Below are 21,790 nucleotides of genomic sequence, written 5' to 3'. Positions count from 1 at the left end.
TCCAGGACGAGGTTTGTAAGGTGAAAAGTTTGTAAGATGAAACAATGTTTCCCATAGGAATCAATGGAAAAGCGATTAATGTGTGCAAGCCCAAAACTCACCCCTTTTGCCAGCCGAAGCACCCATTTTTGCGCTGTTGAGATTCCCCTGCAGGATCACAAAATCACGGAAGTCCGGAGGTTGGGTTTCCCATGGAGGGGAGCCTCAGGGCAATCCCTGCAGCACAAAAACGGGCGCTTCGCTGGCAACAGAAGTCCGGGGGCGGGGCATCCCAGTGGTGGCGGCTTGGGTTTGTAAGGTGAAAATAGTTTGGAAGAGGCAAAAAAAATCTTAAACCCCAGGTTTGTATCTCGAAAAGTTTGTATGACGAGGGGTTTGTAAGACGAGGTAACACTGTATAAATAATGGTGTTAAGGTATAAATTGCTCCACGGGGAGTACACAACCTCAAGAATTTTTTTTGGGAAATCTTATAACAGAATTTGACATGTACATAAACCAGGAAAAAAACCAAGAGAATTCACAAAATGTTGTCATCAAGTTTTCTGTTTTATTTAAGATTTTAGTTTTAATTCTGAAGAAAGAGGTACATTTCCTTGTTTTAGTTTTAGCGTCAGGTTATAACCATGTTTAATTTTATGTTTCTTTTTTTCCCTGTCTTTCAATACTGCACAAACGTCCAGAAACTACAAGGTTAAGTAAAAGCTGCAGGCAGAGGTCGTCAAAGGTTGCGCTCCTGATGATGATCATGTGGCCCCAATGCAGTGCTATCTCAGAGTGTCTTAATCAGGTGATTAAAAAAAAAGAGAGACTGACAAGAAGACAGAAAGATTGAAGTGAGTATCACTCGTGTTTCAGCTGCTTATAATTATATTATGCATATGCTAGGTATTAAATCTGTGATATTTCAAAAACATTATATTTATTTGAAATCTAAAGCCAAAACTTTTTAAAATTTCCCTGTTAAATCATTTCTTACCAACATGTCAGTTATTTCTACAGGCAAATTGTCTTTCACCTACTTTATGCCAAAACTTTACTGACAAAACTGTCCCACCCCTTCAAGAGAAAAAAAGGAGAAAAAAAAGTATTTCCCTGTATAATCAACTCACAGAATGCAACATGAATTTTAGGCCACTGCTTTTCCCCAATATATTCCTGCACTGGATTCTGAATTTTGTATTATTTTCTTCTATTGTCAACATGACATTTTTCTGCTACGCTAAAATAATTATGTGCAAAAGATTCATGAAAATATTATGCACTTTGATTTCTCTCTCTTAGTGTGTTTAAAGAAATAGTTTTAAAACAGTGTATTTCAAATACCGACTCGGCAAAACTTAAGAAAAAAAAGATAATAGTTATGACCCTGTGATTGCATTGCATTTGGAAGCTTGTTGGGAAAGATTTTTGACCAGGAACCAAATTCTTCAGAAAGAAAAATATGAAAGAGGGGCCATAGGTGGGTACAGGAAGTCTGGGAGGAGCAATTCCTGCATTTCTAATGTTTTTGTACTTTTCCTAATGACGATCCAACGCTGAGCTCTGTAGTAAATCTGTGGGGGGTTTACTGGGGGGTCTGAAAGCTGTTTGAAAGCCTGGGGGAGGAGAGTGGAAACTGGCAGGGTTTGAAGGAGGGGAATAGGGGTTCCAACTGGCTCTGTGCAATGGAATTTGTGTACTGAAGGGGTTACTGTGGGGGGTCTGTGTTGGGGCAGCATTGGGGCCATCCATCTCTGTGAGAGCCTGAAGAGACTTTAGCCAATGCGGTGGATTGTCGTCTTGAAGAGAGTCTAAACTGTTTCCAGCGGAGGCTGGGATACCTAGGGAGAAGAGAAACACAGGAGGAGACATAGGTTACTCAAAGCAAGCAAGAACTACATATATGAAGTAGGACAGTGTAATTTAACCAGTAGCAAGATCAGAAAAATAATTATTAGCTTTCAGAAATGAAATGTCTATGTATGCAATTTTTCAAACACAACTGAAGCAGAGTTCTCCTGGGAAGCATTTGTCCCTTAAGATGGTTTTTCACACTGCCCAGACATTTTTCCGTTATAACATACAATTACTTCCTTTTCTATCTTTCCAAATCATAATTCACCATTACAAGGAAAACAGCCTTATAAAGAGAGCTTTATAAACAGTGGAGTATGTCCCTTTTTAATGAAAAAAATAATAAACCAGTTAAAATCTGGTAGCACAGGAACTATATTGCACAGAAAAGCATGCCATCGTGTTGGTGTGGGAACCGACAGAAACCTCAGATATGCTAAGAAAGACGCCCGGCATGCAAACGAAAAGACTGTGGGGTATTAATGTCCATTTTTTTCTAAGCTTTCTGGGCCTCTTGAAAGTTGGTAGATGGAAGCTGGAAGAGACCACCGCATTTTTTTTTCCAAAAAAGGTGTATGGTTAAATTTGTGCAAAATATGCACTTGATCATTGTCAATGGAGCTGAATGAGCGAGAAATTGTTACCTGTGATGATTGCGGGGTCCATCCAGCTCCCAGGGCTGTCCCAATTCAGGCTGTCGGTTGTGGCAGTGTTGGACGTTGGTACACTGTGGTTGGCGTTGGAGGGGGAAGTAGCATTGGGCAGTCCACCAAAGTTGATGTTAATGTTCGGTAGAAGTGCCCTTAGCCCGTCCTGCCATTCCTTCATATTTAAACTCTCTACAGAACTGTTGTTGTCTGGGAGATTTATCAACAAAAAAAAAGAAAAAAAGAAAATGAAAGATAGAAAATAAAAAGCTGAAGTTAGAAACAGATGCTGTTTTTAGTGAAAGATGGTGGCTCTGTAAGCATTTACAACTGTTTTTCTATCAAAAGAATGGGACGATGATAAAGATGAAGTTTTAGTGTTGAGCTGCTGTAGAATATAGAATTATTTAAACATGTAATGGCGAAAAAACTAAATGTTTCCCTATTAAATCTAGGCAGAAAGTCAACGGTTAAACAAAAGAATGAATCTTCCATTACTAGCAAGAAAATAACATATTTTATATGAATGCAGCCTTACTTATTGATAAATTTGCCTGCTTTGCTGAATGGTAGGGATATTTAACAGTTTCCTACACAAAGAAGATACAGAATTGTAGAATCCTCAACAGAATTACAGCTATAAAATCCTTCCAAATCTATCTTTTTTTAAAAAAAGAAAAGGGACTAAATACTGAAAATGAAAACAGCCTGCTTTGTCTAAAAGAATGAAGAAAAAGGACATATTTTAAAGAACAATCTCTAAAGTGGAAGACCAAATGCATTATCATACTAATCTGTAAAGCTGCAGCAAGTCTACATTTTTAGGAAGACAAATTTAGCGATATAACAGGAAACTTCAAAAAAATTGATTTTTACTCTCTGAACTTCTCAATTTATACAATTTAGAAAATCCCCTATCAGGTGTGGCAACAATCACTTGATTCAGTAGTATTGTATTTCAAATGGATTTGCCATAGTTATAGGAAAAATACTTTTCAACAGTAATTAAAATAATGGACTATCTACATCCTAAGGCAGTATGCCTTCTTTCAGGGAAATCCTATAGGTATTCTCAGGGGACAATTGGGAGATAAACCTCAAATATTCAAGAGTCATTTAGCTAACCAGTGACTACCAAATATTTCATTAATAGAACCTAAACTATGTGCTTCATTGTGTCCTTCACAAAACATCATCCTTCTATTTTGACCACTGATTTAATGAGTCTTTGGTTCAACATATTCAATATAAACATGATTTATGTAATTCCACTTGTTGCATTTCAAAAGTACAAACCAAAAGGACTAGAAAAGAAGATCAGATTAACTCTGCAGAATCATTTCTGATTCAATTTCTATAACTTGTCCTTAACATTTCTTCTTTGACAGGAGTAAGTTGAATTACTTAAGATGTCTTCAACTAAGATTTGTATCAATACCCAGCCCAAAGTACTGTTGTATCTTTATCACAAATTTATACATTGAGAACGAAAACCATAGTTATATTACATCTAGTATTTTGCAGTAATTAAACATCTGAATACAATATATATTGCTTTTACCAATAAATACATGAATAGTTTTTTATAATTAGTTTCCTCAAGCTAATTAAACCTTCTCAATAATTATTGAAAAAAATTCAAGATATGTTGGTAAAAAGATCCTATAATGCAGATGTCTACTCTTGATAATACATATGGAACTCCTCTTTCCTGTACTTTTTTTATTTCTTATAAATTGAGATATAGAGATAAGTAACCAAAATTTCAGTAGGATTAAATCCACTTAAATCCAGAAATAATAACCAATATTTAAATTATAGTTTCTTCAGTTTAATTCAAAATAATTATGATTTATATTACCTAGAATATTTTATTTACTGACATACACAATTTTAATATGCTTTTGTTTGCACATATTTTGTATTAATAATCCATGTAATTTTCAGTCATAAAAAGACACAATTAAGTCAACATTTTTCTTAAAAATTCGTTCTTTCAAGTGTTGTTCATTTATTCTTAGTACTTCAGAGATTAGATTGACCTCCCTTTAATGCTGTGCTTCAACATTTAAAAAGGAGATTAACAAAATACTCATTATTTGTAGCAGATGGATAAAAATCAATGATTTTTAAAAATATATTAAAAATAAGATTTTTTAAATTTAATTTTTTTTATTGTTATCAAATGTATTTTAACAAAATGCATTTGGAGTAAAAATTTATTTTAAGATAGTTTTCTATTTAAGTACATTAATAATTTAGTTCATTCAGCAGGAAATGTAGTTTAGTTATGAAGCATGAGGTTGTATATTCTGCAATATTGAGTCAACAGCAGGTCAGAGGAGGAAGTATTGAGGAACAGAGATGACATTTGCCCTTTAAAAATTATGATTTAAATCAAGTTGATTTAAATCAAGTTGATTTAAATCAAGCCTTTTAACTAGGGATTTAAATGATTTAAATTGTGATTTAAATTGACTTGATTGAAATCAAATCTATCCTGATTTGTAGCATATGACCAAACATATAGTTCTCCCACCTTGTAGGTAAAAAATTGTAATGTTAGGAAGGAGTTCTGTATTAAAAGACATTTTATAATTTTCACTAAACATACACAATATTCATTATTTTTTGAGAAAACAATGAACAGAAGTCACTATGTTTGGATACGCTGATACTTCATATATACAGTATTACGATTGTACTTATTTCTGGAAATTCTAGAGATCTCTTGATAAAAATATATTCTTGTCCACAGCTATTAATATAATTGTGCAGTAGTTATTTGCTGTGTTCACTAATTTAAAAAAAACCTGTTTTTGACCTATAATGGTATGTTTAGCGTATCCAAAAATAGTAGAAATTAAATACAGTGATACCTCGTCTTACGAACTTAATTGGTTCCAGGAGGAGGTTCGTAAGGTGAAAAGTTCGTAAGACGAAACAATGTTTCCCATAGGAAACAATGTAAAACCGATTAATGCGTGCAAGCAAAAAATAAATAAATCGCAAAACCGGCACTCCGCTGGGTGCCGCCGCCCGTCTGTCACCTTTTGAAACAGCCTGGTGCTTCTCGCCGTTCTTCCAAATGCCGAACCCGAAAGTTCGGCAAAAGTTCGGGTTCGGGAGAACGCCAAGAAGCGCCGCCGCCCGTCTGTCACCTTCCAAAACAGCCGGGGGGGGGGGGCGCTTCTCAGCGTTCTCCCGAACCCCGAACCCGGAAGTTCAGCAAAAGTTCGGGTTCAGCGTTCGGGTTCAGGAGACCACCGAGAAGCACCACTGCCCAGCTGTCACCTTTGCAGAAGAGCCATGGAGCTGTCGGCCGGTCGGGAGGCTAAAACGGAGGTGGGGAATCCCAATAGGGAATTCCAGGGGTGGAGCTTTGACATCACGAAGACGTCCTTCCTGGAGTCCACATTTCGGCCGGCCAGGGAGGACGTCTCTGTGATGTCAAAGCTCCGCCCCTGGAATTCCCTATTGGGATTCCCCACCTCCGTTTTAGCCTCCCGACCGGCCGACAGCTCCACAGCTCTTCTGCAAAGGTGACAGTCGAGTGACGGCGCTTCTCGGTGTTCTCCCGAACCCGAATGCCGAACCCGAACTTTTGCCGAACTTTCAGGTTCAGCGTTTGGGAGAACACCAAGAAGCCCCCTGGCTGTTTTGAAAGGTGACAGCCGGGCGGCGATGCTTCTCGGCGGCCTCCCAAACCCAAACCCGAATTTTTGCCGAACTTCCAGATTCAGTGTTCGCAGCGGCAGGTTCGTAAGGTGAAAAAAGTTCGTAAGAGGCAAAAAAATTGCGAACCCCAGGTTCGTATCTCGAAAAGTTCGTATGATGGGTTCGAATCACGAGGTACTACTGTATATCTAATCTCAAATATTTGTAAAGAAACTGTTAAATGTGAAGACACACACTTGAAACAAATAAACAGTGAATCTACTGGCAATAATTGGGCTATTATTACCATACTAGCTGCCCCAGCCACTCTGAACCTCCATCCCAAACCACCCACCTTTCCACCCACCCACCCCGAAATAAAAATTTAATCTGTGGGTTACAAAGCATGATAAAAGATGGTAAAATTATGTTGTAAATACAACCTTAGATGACTTCAAGGTAGTTTGTAAAACAATATCTGTAGGTAGATTGTGAGGAGACTTAACCAAATTGTAAGATGCACTTCCCCAAAAGAGGCTGAAAATTTGGGTGCGTTTTATACTCCTAATTTAGCTTTCTTGAAGCTTTTTTTCAGCCCTAATGAGGCACTAGTGAGTGAAGCAATCTTCCACGTTTTGCCTGCTTGTCTCATTGCTGCTCGCTGATGATCAGCTGTGCTTTAGAAGCTGCTTTTCAGCCCTAACGCACTAAATAAGTCCTAATAAAAGTGTGCGTACATGCTGAAAACCAGAAAATTAATGCGCTGAAGCAGATTAAGGAGGCTAGCCAGATGAATACTTGGTAGGCAGAATCTTTTCCCCCTAGTTTTCTGCCCCAAAACTAAGGTGCATCTTATACTCTGGTGTGTCTTATACTCTGAAAAATTTGTTATATTTATTTTTAAGCATTAAGTTTCCTTTACATTTCTACAAAAATCTTGCAAACAATCTGCACTGAAATACTAAATGTGCCAAAATTAAATACAATGTAGCTCAATTTTTCACATGCTAACTAAATCCAAATAAAGCTTTTTTTCAGACCTGCTGAGAATGGTAGTGTTAATAAAGTGATCTGTGAATTTACTATGGGAATATTTTCCTACACATTATTAACGAAAGTCTAGTAAAACCGACCAGCAAACTAATTCTTATGACAGATGAATTCATAACAAGTAATATTTCAGGGTTGTTCTATAAATGTTCTATAAACATTAAAATAAAAGAATTAGATTTTAATACATTCATTCTACATTACTGAAATTAAAAGGTACAGGTGTAATGAAAGTAATAAGTCCTCTTAAAGCCCTGATAACATAAATGATAGTCCTTGATTTATAACAACTGAGCCCCAAATTTCTACTGTTAAGCAACACAATTGTTAAGTGAATTTTGCCCCATTTTACGAGCTTTCTTGCCACATTTATTAAGCGAATCACTGCAGTTCTTAAGTTAATTGAATCTGGCTTCCTCATTGCTTGTCAGAAAGTGGCATGACCTGTGAATTGGTAATCTTTATAAATAACCCTGGGAATCTGTCCTCATTACAGATCATATGACCCTAGGAATATGTAATCATTATAAATACATGCCAGTTGCCAAGTGTCCAAATTTTGATCGCGTGACAATGGGGATGTGGTTGTGAAAAACAGTTTAAGTCACTTTTTAAGTGTCTTTGTAACTTTGAATGGTCACTAAACAAATGTAGATTTGTTCCCTTGTAAGTCGACAACTACCTATATCCTTGATTCTTTCAATCAAAAAGAGAAAGAGAAAAAAACTGTTACCTAAAAATATTTCTTATTGTGGCATCAATTTTTGCTTGACTAAAAAATTGGACAAATTATTTCTTTTTTAGCAACTAACTAGATACAACATTTAAATATTCAAGCTTTGATATGCTCCTGAAGACTAGAACGGCATATTTTACAGGTATTTCAACAACCCTGAGCTGGGGTGGCGCAGCAGGTAGAGTGCTATACTGCAGGCCACTGAAGCTGACTGGAGATCTGAAGGTCAGCGGTTCAAATCTCATCACCGGCTCAAGGTTGACTCAGCCTTCCATCCTTCCGAGGTGGGTAAAATGAGAACCCGGATTGTGGGGGCAATATGCTGGCTCTGTTAAAAACTGCTATTGCTAGCATGTTGTAAGCCGCCCTGAGTCTAAGGAGAAGGGCGGCATAAAAATTGAATGAACAAACGAACGAACGAACGAACCAACCAACCAACCAACCAACCAACCAACCAACCAACCAACCAACCAACCAACCAACCAACCAACCAACCAACAAACAAACAAACAAACAGTATAGAATATAACAACTACATATGGTACATTTCACCGCAGAGGAGGAAGGGGGACTAAACATCTATGTATGCAAATGTATTTGTATATAAATGTACCAGAAAAGACATTTTAATTGAAGCATATTGACCTTAATAATGGAAAACTGTTGATTAGCTGACATTAATTCTATATTCACTTAGAGATTATTCTGGGCATAACTGATTTATTGCTTGAAAACTTTTCTTTATTAACCATATGTGATAGAACAGAGTATCTTCAAGCTCCTAAAGACGCAAATCTAGAATATGCACGTAGATTCCTAATTCAAGCTTCCTTCCAAATAAGAGGGAAGAGGAAATCCTACATAAAACTAGGTGTCAGAGAGAAAAGTCCAGTTTGTATGTATACAATTCTTTCTTCACAAGGAACGCCCAGAGTCTGCGGAGAGGGGCGGCATACAAATCTAAATAATAAATCATCAATCATCAAAATATTTGTGCCAATAATCTAGTGATGCGACACAAGCATTATTATGATTATATATTATATTAATTATATTACAATACATTGATTGTACGTTATACAAATATACATACATCAGGCACTCAGAGTAGCCATTCCCATTTTATTGGAACAGTTGGGAAAGATAAGCAAAAACAAATCTTAGCATTGACCACCTTCAGTGAGGTAATTACTAGTTTAATCTTTTCAATGACTTTAATTTAGAATCATATAGAAGGTGCCTACACAGAATACAATGGTGAAAATTAAATGGATAGGATTTCAGAATATACAAAATATGTTAATTATTTTCACAATATTTCTTAAAGGATATTTCATAATTTAATTTTTACTTTTTTTAAACTTAGTGAAAAACATATATTAGAAATAAATGCTTTAACATATTATCTGATTCCCCACCACCATCCATTCTGCTAACGAGATGGAATCAAGGTTAAATTAAGAGATCTAATAACTAAATCTAATAACTCGGGGTTCTTCTAGACTCAACTCCTACTCAAAGAGCAGATGGCAGTCATGGCTAATAGGATGTTCACACAGCTTCATATTGTGCACCAGTTGTTTCTTGTTCCTAGATTAGGAGGTTCTGCTCAGTCACTCATGCCCTGGTAACCTCCCAAAGGGATTATAGCAATGTGTTTTATGTGGGACTCCCCTTGAAGAATACTCAGAAGCTTCAGCTAGTACAGAATGCAGTGACCAGGGAACTTATGTGTCCCCATGGAATGGAATATGTTACATGTTTGCTCCGTGAGCTGCATTTAGTTGCCAGTTTTCTTCCAGGTCTAATTCAAAGTGCTGGTTTTCAACTTTAAAGCTCCTAATGGCATGGGGCTTGGTTATTTGTGGGACTGCTTCTTCCCAATTACATAATTCCCATCAAGTCCAGCGAAGAGGTACACTGAAGTCCTGTCTACTAAAGAGCTACATCTTGTAGGATTCTGGACATGGGGGCTGCTCTTGCATGGCACCCACCTTATGGAACATCATTCCCCTGAGGTTAGACAGGCTTCATCACAGTTAATTTTTCACAAATTTCCCAAGATTAACCGTGCTATTAGGTTCAGTGGCCCCAAGGGGAGTGAGTTGTTGAGTTGGTTTCACTGTTGTTAATATCTGTAACTCTCTCTTTGACTTTTAAAAATTGTAATAATCATTTTATTGATTGCTTTTATATTTTTTATTGTGCGACGGCCAGTCACATTTTGTCAGATGAGTAGCTATATAAATATGATGAATAATTACACACCAAAGAGCAAGGACAAAACAAAAAGACAATGAACAAAATTTTGAAACACTGCTTATTCTTTTTGGCATATACCAAATAATGGCAAAAACACCTGTCAATGTTCACTACAATTAAATCAATTGAAGATGGTTCAGCACCTAATGACATCACAGCTAATTAATTGAACTGATCTGAAAACAATTGCTTTAAACTTTATATACATTCTAAAAATGCAGTCTATATCTCTTCCTGAATGCTAAAATATGCATTTGTGTCATGATAAGAAAGAAAAATGCATTTTTCATAAAAACAATTCCTGATTAATTTCATCACAGATGTACATAAAAGCATCAGAATTTAAAGATATTTTGATCTTAAAACATTTTTGCACTATTGCTGTGAACATCATCTAATAGTGATGGCTCTTTTTGACATTCCTAGTGCATTGATAATTTGCATTCATTTCCCTTCTGAACTATTCGGTCACCTAACAAAAAGAGTATTTCCCAGGTAGTCTTTGAATTCTCTATTTGATTAAAGTGATAAGGGCCTAAATGGTAAAAGATATCAACATCTAAAATATTAAGAATATTGCTGTCTGTAGTCTTCAGATGTAGAGTGAAAGTTAAAGATATATATGACACCAAAGTTAGTATATGCATGTATACAAACATATATTTATCTGTATCAACTTTTTGTGTTTAAAGCCTAGAAGGAACCTGAGGGCAAGTATTAAAGGCAAGTATTCCAAGAGCTATAGAAGAAAAAGTCATGGAGATTTTTTTTAATTAAACTTTCTTTGCAGTCATTCTTATCAGTAGCCTGAACTTCCCAAAACTACAGTGATACCTCGTCTTACGAACTTAATTCGTTCTGGGAGGAGTTTTGTAAGTAGAAAAGTTTGTAAGATGAAACAATATTTCCCATAGGAATCAATGTAAAAGCAAATAATGCATGCAAACCCATTAGGAAAATCCAAATTTTAAGGCTTAAAAAAAAAAGTGGCAGGCGGACAAAGTGAAGGCTAGTGGAGTGGAGACGGACAGTGAGGCATGGAGGTCCTAACGAAGGCTAACGCTGCCCCAAATTGCTCCCAAAATCATCCCTCCAGATGCTTCCTACGGCACCCCAAATTACTCCCAAAATCACCACGCCAGATGCCACCCCAAATCGCTCCTAAAATCACGCCACCAAAACCTTCCTATGCCAGCCCAAAATCACTCCTAAAATCACCCCTTCAAATGCTTCCTACGCCACCCCAAATCACTCCAAAAATCACCCCTTCAAATGCTTCCTACTCCACCCCAAATCACTCCTAAAATCACCTGTTCCAATGCTTCCTTGTCACCTTAAATCACTCCAAAAATCACCCCTTCAAATGCTTCCTACACCACCCCAAATCACTCCAAAAATCACCCCTCCAACAGCTTCCTATGCCACCCCAAATCAAGGTCCTAATGAAGGCAAATGGATTGAAGAAAGGCAGCAAGGAGAAATGGGGCAAACACTTACTATGTCACCCCAAATGGAGGTCCTAACGAAGGCAAATAGATTGAAGAAAGGCAGCAAGGAGAAACGGGGCAAACACTTACTATGCCACCCCAAATGGAGGTCCTAATGAAGGCAAATGGAGGGAAGAAAGGCAACAAGGAGAAACGAGGGATTTTGAAAGGAGAGGTAATTTTGGAAGACTTTGGAAGCGATTTGGGGCAGTGCAGGAAGCTTTTGGAGAGGTGATTTTGGGAGCGATTTGGGGCAGTGCAGGAAGCTTTTGGAGAGGTGATTTTGGGAGCGATTTGGGGCAGTGCAGGAAGCTTTTGGAGAGGTGATTTTGGGAGCGATTTGGGGCAGTGCAGGAAGCTTTTGGAGAGGTGATTTTGGCAGCAAGATGGGGCAAAGGAAGCGGTAGGCTGGGGGAATTTTGGCAGCGGGATGGGGCGGCTGCTGGGAGCAGAGAAAGCAGAGGGCTAAAGCGTAAAGTGGCAGGGAAATGGGGCAGCTCCGGTGTTCCCCGCCTTGGGACTGCAGGTGCAAGCAAAAGGAGGCGGGGAATCCCGGCGGGGGCGGTAAGGAAATGGGAAATCCAGGCGGTGGCAGTCACAAGGCAGGGGAATCCCTGCGGCAATAAGAGAGCCCACAAACCCAGGCTCGGGTTTGTAAGGTGAAAATGGTTCTTAAGAAGAGGCAAATAAATCTTAAACGCCGGGTTCGTATCTCGAAAAGTTCATATGAAGAGGTGTTTGTAAGACAAGGTATCACTGTACTATGAAACTGGAGCTTATAGTGAAGGAAATGCTTTATCTATATGAGGCTTAAATGTAAATGAGGCCTAACTTCAATATTTTTCATTTCCTCCATAAGTGCTTGCTAATAGGAATCAAAGCTGGACATAATGAGACTTGGTTGGTATGAAATGTGTGAGAAACATTATCATATGTTTAGTTCTATTGTACATTTTTTTGATAAAGATATAAGACATTTTGACCTTACTCCAAACAAAACCTTGGTGCTTCCTCTATGAAAGTAAACCACACAACTAAAACCAAAAATATTCGTTAAAAATTATACTAACATTATGAAGACAAGATTAACATCTTTTGAATTTCATATAAAATTGGATTTGTTTAGCAATTAACCCAGCACAGCTTATATTAATGCAATTGTAGGTTCCCACTGTAAGACCCTAAATTCAACAATTTTAGTATTTAATACTCTCAAATCCACATTCTGTAAACTCGGGTAAAATGAGTTATTTAATGCAATCCACATGCATTACAAAGATGTGAGATACCTACGATCGAAAAATAATTAATGATTGCTGTAAAAGAACAGTATGGGAGATATATTGGAAGCTGGTATTCCCTACGCAAGAATGTTGGCTATATCAATAACTAATCCACCTAGCACCAAGAATGAAAAATACAAAGCAAGGTATTCATTAACTTGTGGTTAAGGCAGGAAGAGAAGCACCAGGTATAATCTGTAGAGAATATAAAAAGCTTCATTCTCATTTGGACAATCAACTGTCAAAAATAAAAAGTGTCTTTAATCTAGTGTGTAATAAGAATTCTTATTAAGCTGTGTCGATTCTGAATCAGCTAAAGGAAAGAACCTTGACACAATGTAATATAAGGGATATGAAGTCAAGATTTTAGTTTATCTATCGTGTCTCCCTGCAGTTTTTGAGTTTCTCCTGATTCAAACTGAATGATTTCATATACATTTTATTATTTCTAAATTTTAAAGGCTATACTCTGTAGGTAAGTATGAGCAGGCAGCTTTAATTCATTCAAAAACAAATAAAGTGAATTTAAAATATTCATTTTTTGGATACTATAAATAACATTTAGAGCTTGTGCAGGTACTGGCATTTAACTGTGTTGTCAACCTGCTAAATGAACTTTAACATTTCTATTGATATGTAAGTTTTCCAGAGCAATGAGACTTATTAACATTTAGAGTTACATGCATCAATTGGCCAGCAAATGATCCAGCAAATAAATACTTGCCCTGAGGATGAATGGTAGAAAATGAGTAATGAGTGTGTTGGTCTCTTGAACTGGAATTTAGCTTGTATCTGTGCAATGTTTGAGTGCTAGTTTTTGAAATTGTAAAAACATCAATGAAATTATATACTTTAAAGCAGTGTTTTTCAACCAGTGTGCCGGGGCACACTAGTGTGCCGCGAGACATGGTCAGGTGTGCCGCGAAGCTCAGCAAGAGAAAAAAAGCAAGAGAGAGAGAGAGAAAGAGAGAGAGAGAAAGAAAGGCAGGGAAGGAGGGAGAGATAGAAAGAGCAAAAAAGAGGAAGGAAGGAAGAGAGAAAGAAAGGGATGGAGAGAGAGAGGAAGGAAGGAAGAGAGAAAGAAAGGGATGGAGAGAGAGAGGAAGGAAGAAAGAAAGGGATGGAGAGAGAGGAAGGAAGGAAGAGAGAGAAAGAGGGAGAGAAATAGAGTGAAAGGGAGGAAGAGAGAGATAATTTTTTTGGCCAAACTTTTTTTTAGCCCCCCCCACTCTCCCCCCCCTCGCTCAATGTGCCCCATGATTTTGTATATGTAAAAAAATGTGCCGCAGCTCAAAAAAGGTTGAAAATCACTGCTTTAAAGTACTGTGGTATAATTTTACATATTTATATAACACATAGTCAAAATCCTCTGCCTAGAAAAAATAAACAGATGAATATGCAAGTCTGATGCTTTATTCTGGCAAGCTTCTCTGTATAAATGATGACACTACATAATGTTCAGCACTATGTCAATGTAGTATCTAATACACCCCAGACCTTGAATATCTAATAATCACACTAGGCAATCTGACGGATAAGATAGTGCCTTTCCTTTAGAGTCAGTCATGATAAAGAAGTAATGAATTACATGTTGCCTAATATCTGCTACCGTGTTTCCCCGAAAGTAAGACAGTGTCTTACTTTCTTTTTATCCCCAAAAGCCCCACTATGTCTTACTTTCGGGGTATGTCTTATATTGTTAAAGGGGCACTGACAGCTAAAAAAACTGTGTAAAATGTGTTTTTTTAGTGTACATGCATTTTACCTTCTGTGACGGGCGGGGGGGGGGGGAGGTTTCTTTGGAGTAGGGACGTGCCCAAGTAAATTTGCAGAGGCGGCAGTGACAAGTGCAGGAGACGGCGCGGCGACGTATGGAGAGGGGGACGGTGCGGACGTGGGCAGGAGGCGGCGCGCAGCTAGATGAGAGGGAGGCGGAAATACCCCCCGTGTTTCCACGAAAGTAAGACATATGTCTTACTTTCGGGGTACGGCTTATATTAGCCGACCCCCCTGAAATCCCCGATACGTCTTACAATCGGGGGTGTCTTACTATCGGGGAAACAGGGTAACATTCAAGGCTCCACACAGCTAATAGCTAAATAGACTCAATGGGAAGAGTGAGCTAATGAAATATTGATGATTTCTCCAACTTATATAATTACAGCTGCTGACGATTACAGTATGGATTTTACTTATTGCTTTTTCTCTCCTACTTACATTTAGTGCAGAAGCCAAACCAAAGTCCAGAATGTCAGGAATTCTTGGGCAAGCAGAGGAAGATTTAAAAGAAGACAAGTGTTCCTTTTGGAAAACCCCAGTTGCATAAAATATATTTTCAGGCATTGCTAACAGCATGGATTGAAAACATCAAGCTCCTCCTCAAAAACAAATTATTTCTGAGTGAGTTTGAAACAGAATTATGTACTAATTATGAACATGTTATTGTTAAATTATATACACTTTTGTTGAAATATGAGACAAGAAAAACAAATGACAAAATAGGCTAAAATGTTGTTTATAATAAACAAATGGTCAAGTAGGAAATATGCGACTGAAAGGATTGAAATTTACATTATGTTCTATTCGTAAAGAGAATTTTTATAAAATAATGCATCATTGATATCTTTCATCTATAATATATAAAGGTATTTTGAATAGCTGGAAATCATATGAAGGGACATTTTATTTTGTTTGGTGGACATATAAACCCCCCCCAAAACAAATATGTGAATTAAATTAGAAGATTCACAAATAAGTGAATTAATTCAAAAGATTTCAGGATCCAGGAGGTGCAAAGATGGCTAAATTAACTGTTTTGATTAGAGAAAAAAAACAGTATCTAGATTTATAGTTACCTGGAAACCCTTTGTAGACTTTTTATGAAACAGGAAAAAAATGCAACTACAATTTGTGGCTTTGATTATTAGAAATTGGACAATAAAAAGTTGAGTTTGTTTTGCAATTACAGTGTTAAGAGATACAGCAGCAGAGATTTCTAATACGAGCTTTGGAAATTTGTGTGAAATACAAGAATGCCACTTCTTAGTTCTGAATATTGTGCCAAGTACAAAACTGCCAGCTTTCAGTTCTGAACATTGCTAAAGGGTCTATTTAGTTACCATGTAGATAGCCATTTGATTAGGTCCCATCAACTTTGTGTCAACTCTTAGCGATCAGATCATCTTTTTTCATGTCCCTAAACAGGATATTAGGTAGGCAGACAGGTTTGGCAATACAGTGATCCCCCGCTCGTTGCGAGGGTTCCGTTCCAGGAGCCCCCGCAACGAGCGGGTTTTCGCGAAGTAGCGATGCGGAAGTAAAAACACCGTCTGCGCATGTGCAGACGGTGTTTTTACTCCCACAGCGCTAGCGAGGAGCCGAAGATTGGGGGCGGGGCGGCTGTTTGCCGCCGGCATGGAGGGCTTCCTAGCAGCCCCCCAAACCCGGGTTGGGGGTCCGGGGGGCGCTTGGTATCGCCGGTTTTGAGCTGAGTCCGGAAGCGAATTCGCTTCCGGACTCAGCTCAAAACCGCCGATAGCAAGCGGCAAGGAACGCCTTGTCTCGGCGCTTTCGAGCTGTCAGCTCGAAAGCGCCGAGACAAGCCGTTCCTTGCCGCTTGCTATCGGCGGTTTTGAGCTGAAAACCAGCGGTTTTCAGCTCAAAACCGGCGATACCAAGCGGCAAGGAACGGCTTGTCTCGGCGCTTTCGAGCTGTCAGCTCGAAAGCGCCGAGACAAGCCGTTCCTTGCCGCTTGCTATCGGCGGTTTTGAGCTAAATCCGGGAGCGAATTCGCTCCCGGATTTAGCTCAAAAGCGGCGAGAATGAACGGCGTGGGCGGGCGAAGGGCGGGCGGCAGCGAGGAGTTTGCGTGGGCGGTGGGGAAACTCCTCGCTGACGCCAGCAAGAGGGGGAAGACCCAGGGAAGCCGCTGCCATCTACGCATGCGTGCCCGGCACGCATGCGTAGATGGTATTTTTGACTTCCGGGTTGAAAAATAGCGAAGTACCCTGTTCGCAATGGTTGGGGACGCAATAAACGGGGGATCACTGTAGTATTAAAATGGAGAGGAAAAAAAATCTGATTTTGCTACACCATTGCAGAAACATTTTGATCATATAGTACTTTTATTTAGCTGTAAAAAAATTTCACAGGAGAACTAGACAACTTGGAAATAAAATGGGCAAAGAAAGGGAAAAGACAGGAAAGAAAAAGGAAGATTAAGTAGAGAACAGTTGCTCAAAGTAAATAAAAGTATGCTGTTTATGTAGATTCATCCCTTAGAGTGACGGACCTGGAACTGTATGGACCAACAAAGCCATAAATGTAAAGTACACATTACTGAAATTTAAATAAATAAATGTTTAATTAACTTACTAAAATTAATAAAATGTAACTTATGGTAATTAATTTGAGTTATTTTTTAACTTTTTTGAAAACTTTTAGCTGAGGTATGAATACTATGTAAAAGAGTAAAGAGTAAAGCATGCTAGGAGCTCATATAGTCTGTAAGAATTTTTTTAAAATCCTCTATAATGTTGTTCCTATAGAAAAAAAATCTACTTTCAACATAAAGTCACGTTTGATATATTACAAAATGTAAAATTAGATTTTTATGATAAACTTGAATTGGAGCTAATGATACAACTGCCCTTAAAAAGATAGAATTAAATAGTCTATTGTCCAATAGTTTCACCCTTTCTAGTATAAATTAGCATAAATCCAAGGAAAATGAATTCTCTGGTGAACAAAAATAGCCATGTCTAACCTGGAATAAATGTGGTCAAACATGCATTAATGGCATTAAATTACAGTAGAACAGCGTTTCCCAACCGGTGTGCCGCGGCACAGTAGTGTGCCGCGAGACATGGCCAGGTGTGCCGCGAGAAGCTCAAGCTGGGCGGGGCGCTGCCGGCGCCCCTGCCTGAGTGTCATCCTGTGGATGGTCTTGGGCTTCACAGTCGCTTCCTGGTTCCCTCTCCTCCCACCGCCTGTGTCTCCCGCCGTCGCCTCCCACCAAGCCGTCGCCCGTTGCCGTGGGTTCCTCGAGTGGGAGCTGCCGCTTCCCTCCGTCCAGCTCAGCCACGCTGCCGTAGAAAGCACAGAGGTTATTGCCACCGCTTCTGCCTCCACTCAGGGAGCCACCGTGGTTGAGCTGAGGGAGAGGAAAAGGCGCGGTGACCACGGTGGCTCCCTGAGTGGAGGCAGAGGTGGCGGCAATAACCTCTGCACTTTCTACGGCAGCGTGGCTGGGCTGCCTGGAAGGAAGCGGCAGCTCCGAGGAATGAGGCGCTGGCGGTAGACACAGGCGGAGGGAGGAGAGGGAACCAGAAAGCAACCGTAAAGCCAAAGACCAGCCACAGGACGACCTTCAGCCAGGGGCACCGGAACCGCACGCAGCCATGGTGGGAGCAGCATGAGGTAGCAACGAGGCGCGAGGACAAGCAGGCAGCTTGGCGGAGGGGAAGCGCTGAGGGGCTCTCCTCCTTCCCCACCCCCGCGCTTCTCTCCCGCCCTGGCTTTCGCTTCACCCCATGATTTCCCCGCAATTTCATCCAGGCCACCTCTTGCCTCCTTTTGAACTGCGGGGAAATCTGTGGCTTCTCGTCCTCCTCATCCGGCTGCTAATGCCCGCCCGGGCCCTCTTGCAGTCCCTTCACGGAGCGCTTTTGTCCCAGGCTGTCAGCGAAAGGGCTGCAGGACAGGCGGGGCAGGCGTTCTTCTCACAGCTGAGGCAGAATTTGGAATGTCGGGGGTGTGTGCGTGCGGGCTCCGCATCCCCCTGCCACCCGGAACATTTAAAATAAGAAAAACCTTCGCCGGCCTCCGCAGAGAAGAAAGGAAGAGAGAGAAAGAGAGACAGAGCAAGAGAGACATAGCAAGAGAGGCAGAGAGAGAGAGAAAGAGAAAGAGAGAGAAAGAGAGCTAGCAAGAGAGAGAGAAAGAGAGACAGAGAAAGAGAGACAGAGAGAGAGAGAAAGAGAGAAAGAAAGAAAGAAAGAAAGAAAGAGAATGAAAGAGAGATAGCAAGAGAGGCAGAGAGAGCAAGGGAGAGAGAAAGACATATAGGGAGGGAAGGAGGGAGAGAGAAAGAGAACAAAAAAGAGAGGAAGAAAGAAAGAGGGATGGAGAGAGAGAAAGAAGGGAAGGAAGGAAGAGAGAGAAAGCGTGAGGGAGAAATAGAGCGAAATGGAGGAAGATTTTTTTTTGTCAAAACTTTTCTTTAGCCACCCCCCCACCCCCCCGTTCAGTGTTCCCCAGGATTTTGAAAATATGAATAATGTGCCGCGGCTCAAAAAAGGTTGGGAAACACTGCAGTAGAATATCCTAGATCAGAATGGCACTTTTCCTCATCTTTTTGTAGAAGAATCAAATTTATTATGACTAAATTGTCACTTTAACTGGAATCTAAGATTGTATAATCTTGACATAATTTTTTTAATCTGTAACATAGTTTACATTCTACAAGAAAAAGAAAAATATGAACAGTTCTTAATGAACAATAGCGAAAAAATATTTTCAATTCTTTGCTTGCCTATTTTTAAAAAAACTGCATCTCTAACATTTCACACCAGGGGAAATAACAAAGAGATTGAAATACCTTTTTAAAGTTAAGTGATTTGTATCTATTAAATCACATTTTATTGGTTTTTTAAAACAATAACACACAAATGAAGGAATGAATGCACAAATAAAAGAAGTCTGGTGTACGTACACCAGACAGGAGAAAAGAACATCAAATTATTGAAATGCTAGAATACACCCTGATTCAGAAGTGGATACAACTCTAACAGCTTCAAGACTGACAGTCATCTCCAAATTATCTTAGATAATACAAAATATAGCACTGCAGAAGATAATTACACAGAGTTTATTTTGGGAAAGATTAAATGTGTGGGGAAACTGCATATATACTGTATTTGTATATTTGGGCAGGTGGCAAATGAAAGTATGGTTGTACAATGGATATAAAAATGAAGTTTTAAAATACAGAGTACATGTAAATTTATGTTGCTAAATTTATTTAGAATTATCCAAGCTTCTTAAATATAATACTTTTATACTGAGGAATAATGGTCCAATAAATTCTGTAGGTCCAAATGAGAATCAATTGAATATACAGAATATTGTCCCATAAGAGCATCTTTCTCCTAACTTTAACTTTAATATTACTGGAAGTGAGATATATCCCAGCTCAGGATTGAATAGAGTAGACCACTAGTGACACTGAGACACAGCTTATTCCACTCAGGCTGGTGTTTATTTTTTGGTACAGTCCTTCTTTCTAAATCATTTTTCATTACGACAGGGTTCTCATTAAAATGAGCAATCACTCGGTAATCACGAATCTCTTCATTTTAATGTTTATACAGACTTTTGATACTGGAATAAAATACAATAGATATAAAAAGTCTACACACCCCATTCAACTAGCAGTTGATAGTAGTTAATACATACCTGCCACCAGTCAAAGTGACTCTGATCAAACCCACATAAAATCCAGTTGTTCTAGGTGTAAGAGTTTTCTGACATTTTCTCTGTTGCCTCTTAGCAACAGCTGTGATCTGCAAAGAGCTTACAAAGCATCAAAGGTTGCTTTGTAAGCTCTTAGTTGGAACGTATCAGTCAGGAGAAAGGTACAAAAATTTTCCAAGGTATTGGACGTACCATGGAAAACAGTGAGGACAGTCATTGAAAAGCAGGGCAAATATGGCACAATAGTGACACGTTTGCTCCAAACTGATGAGAAAACAAAGAATAAACTGATCTGAGACTGCCAAGAAGCCTATGGTAGCATTAAAGGAGTTGCAGGGCTTTCTGGTAAGTATTGATTATATACTACATGTTGACAACAATGTCCCAAATTCTTCATATGTCCGAGCTGTGGAGTAGGATGACAAGATGAAGCCTTTTCTTACAAAGAAAAACATCCAAGCCCAGCTACATTTTCCAAAACTTACATCCAGCCTGGCAAAAGCATGTGGGTAAATGTATTATTATCTGGAGAGACCAAGATTGAATTTGTTGGCCATAATTCCCAAAGGTATATTTGGTGCCTAAAACATTGGCATCACCCACAATGAAGCATGGCAGTAGCAACATTATACTTTGGGGCCGTTTTTCTTCAGATGGAAATGAGATTTTAATCAAGGTGGAGAGAATTAGGAATACTTCCAGATATTAGTCAATGTTGGCACAAAACATTCAGGCCTCTGCTAAAATGCTGAAAGTGAAGAGGAATTTCATCTTTCAACAGAACAATGATCCAACGCTTACCTCCAAATCAACAAAAGAATGGCTTTACCAGAAGATTAAAGTTTTGGAACTTTTACCAGTCCTGAATCCAATTAAAAATCTGTGGGATGACCCAAACAGGGCCTTTGTAATCTGGCAGATTTGGAGCACTTTTACAAGGATTTTGCTCTTTATTTTGGCAAAGATTCCTAAGGCAAAATGCGCCATGCTGATGGCTTTTACCCCAAAAGATTCAATGCTGTCATAAAATCAAAAGGTCCTTCAACAATGAATTAGTTTAAGGATGTGCATCTTTATAAAACTAGATTATTCTACGTTTTTTATTGTTATTTTCCCCCTTAAAAGATTTCGGCGTGCTTTTTAATTGAATTGGACAGCTTATATGTTAAATATGGAAAAAATTCTGAAATCATTTATTCTAGCTAGATTTTTTTACATCTCAAAGCTCAGGCATTTTAACAGCCATATATGTTTTATATGTACTGTAGATACTGATTTTTAAAAATGAGGTGGTCTAAAAGCTTAAATTAAATACCAAAGAACTTGTGGACCAGAGGTGTCAAACTGGATTTCTTTGAG

At 38.9% G+C, this 21,790-nt stretch overlaps 1 protein-coding gene across 15 annotated transcripts in view; it reads right to left on the bottom strand.

Moving 5' to 3' along the window:
• Positions 1–529: 529 nt before the first annotated feature.
• CNOT4 (CCR4-NOT transcription complex subunit 4) overlaps positions 530–21,790 on the bottom strand; it is an 82,791-nt gene continuing 61,530 nt past the window's right edge. For 8 of the 15 annotated variants that reach the window (XM_070755938.1, XM_070755942.1, XM_070755936.1 and 5 more), the window contains one exon: positions 530–1,822. In XM_070755938.1, the coding sequence (XP_070612039.1) occupies positions 1,521–1,822 (302 nt within the window). In that variant the 3' untranslated portion in view covers positions 530–1,520. Of the gene's footprint in view, positions 1,823–2,479; positions 2,693–21,790 lie in introns of all 15 variants that reach the window. The other 7 variants (XM_070755929.1, XM_070755932.1, XM_070755928.1 and 4 more) reach the window with 1 other exon arrangement.

The sequence above is a fragment of the Erythrolamprus reginae genome, chromosome 6 (genome assembly GCF_031021105.1).
Source record: "Erythrolamprus reginae isolate rEryReg1 chromosome 6, rEryReg1.hap1, whole genome shotgun sequence".
Classification (NCBI taxonomy): Eukaryota; Metazoa; Chordata; class Lepidosauria; order Squamata; family Dipsadidae; genus Erythrolamprus; species Erythrolamprus reginae.
The sequence above is the reverse complement of the archived record's forward strand: the minus strand, read 5'-3'. Positions and strand labels throughout refer to the sequence as shown.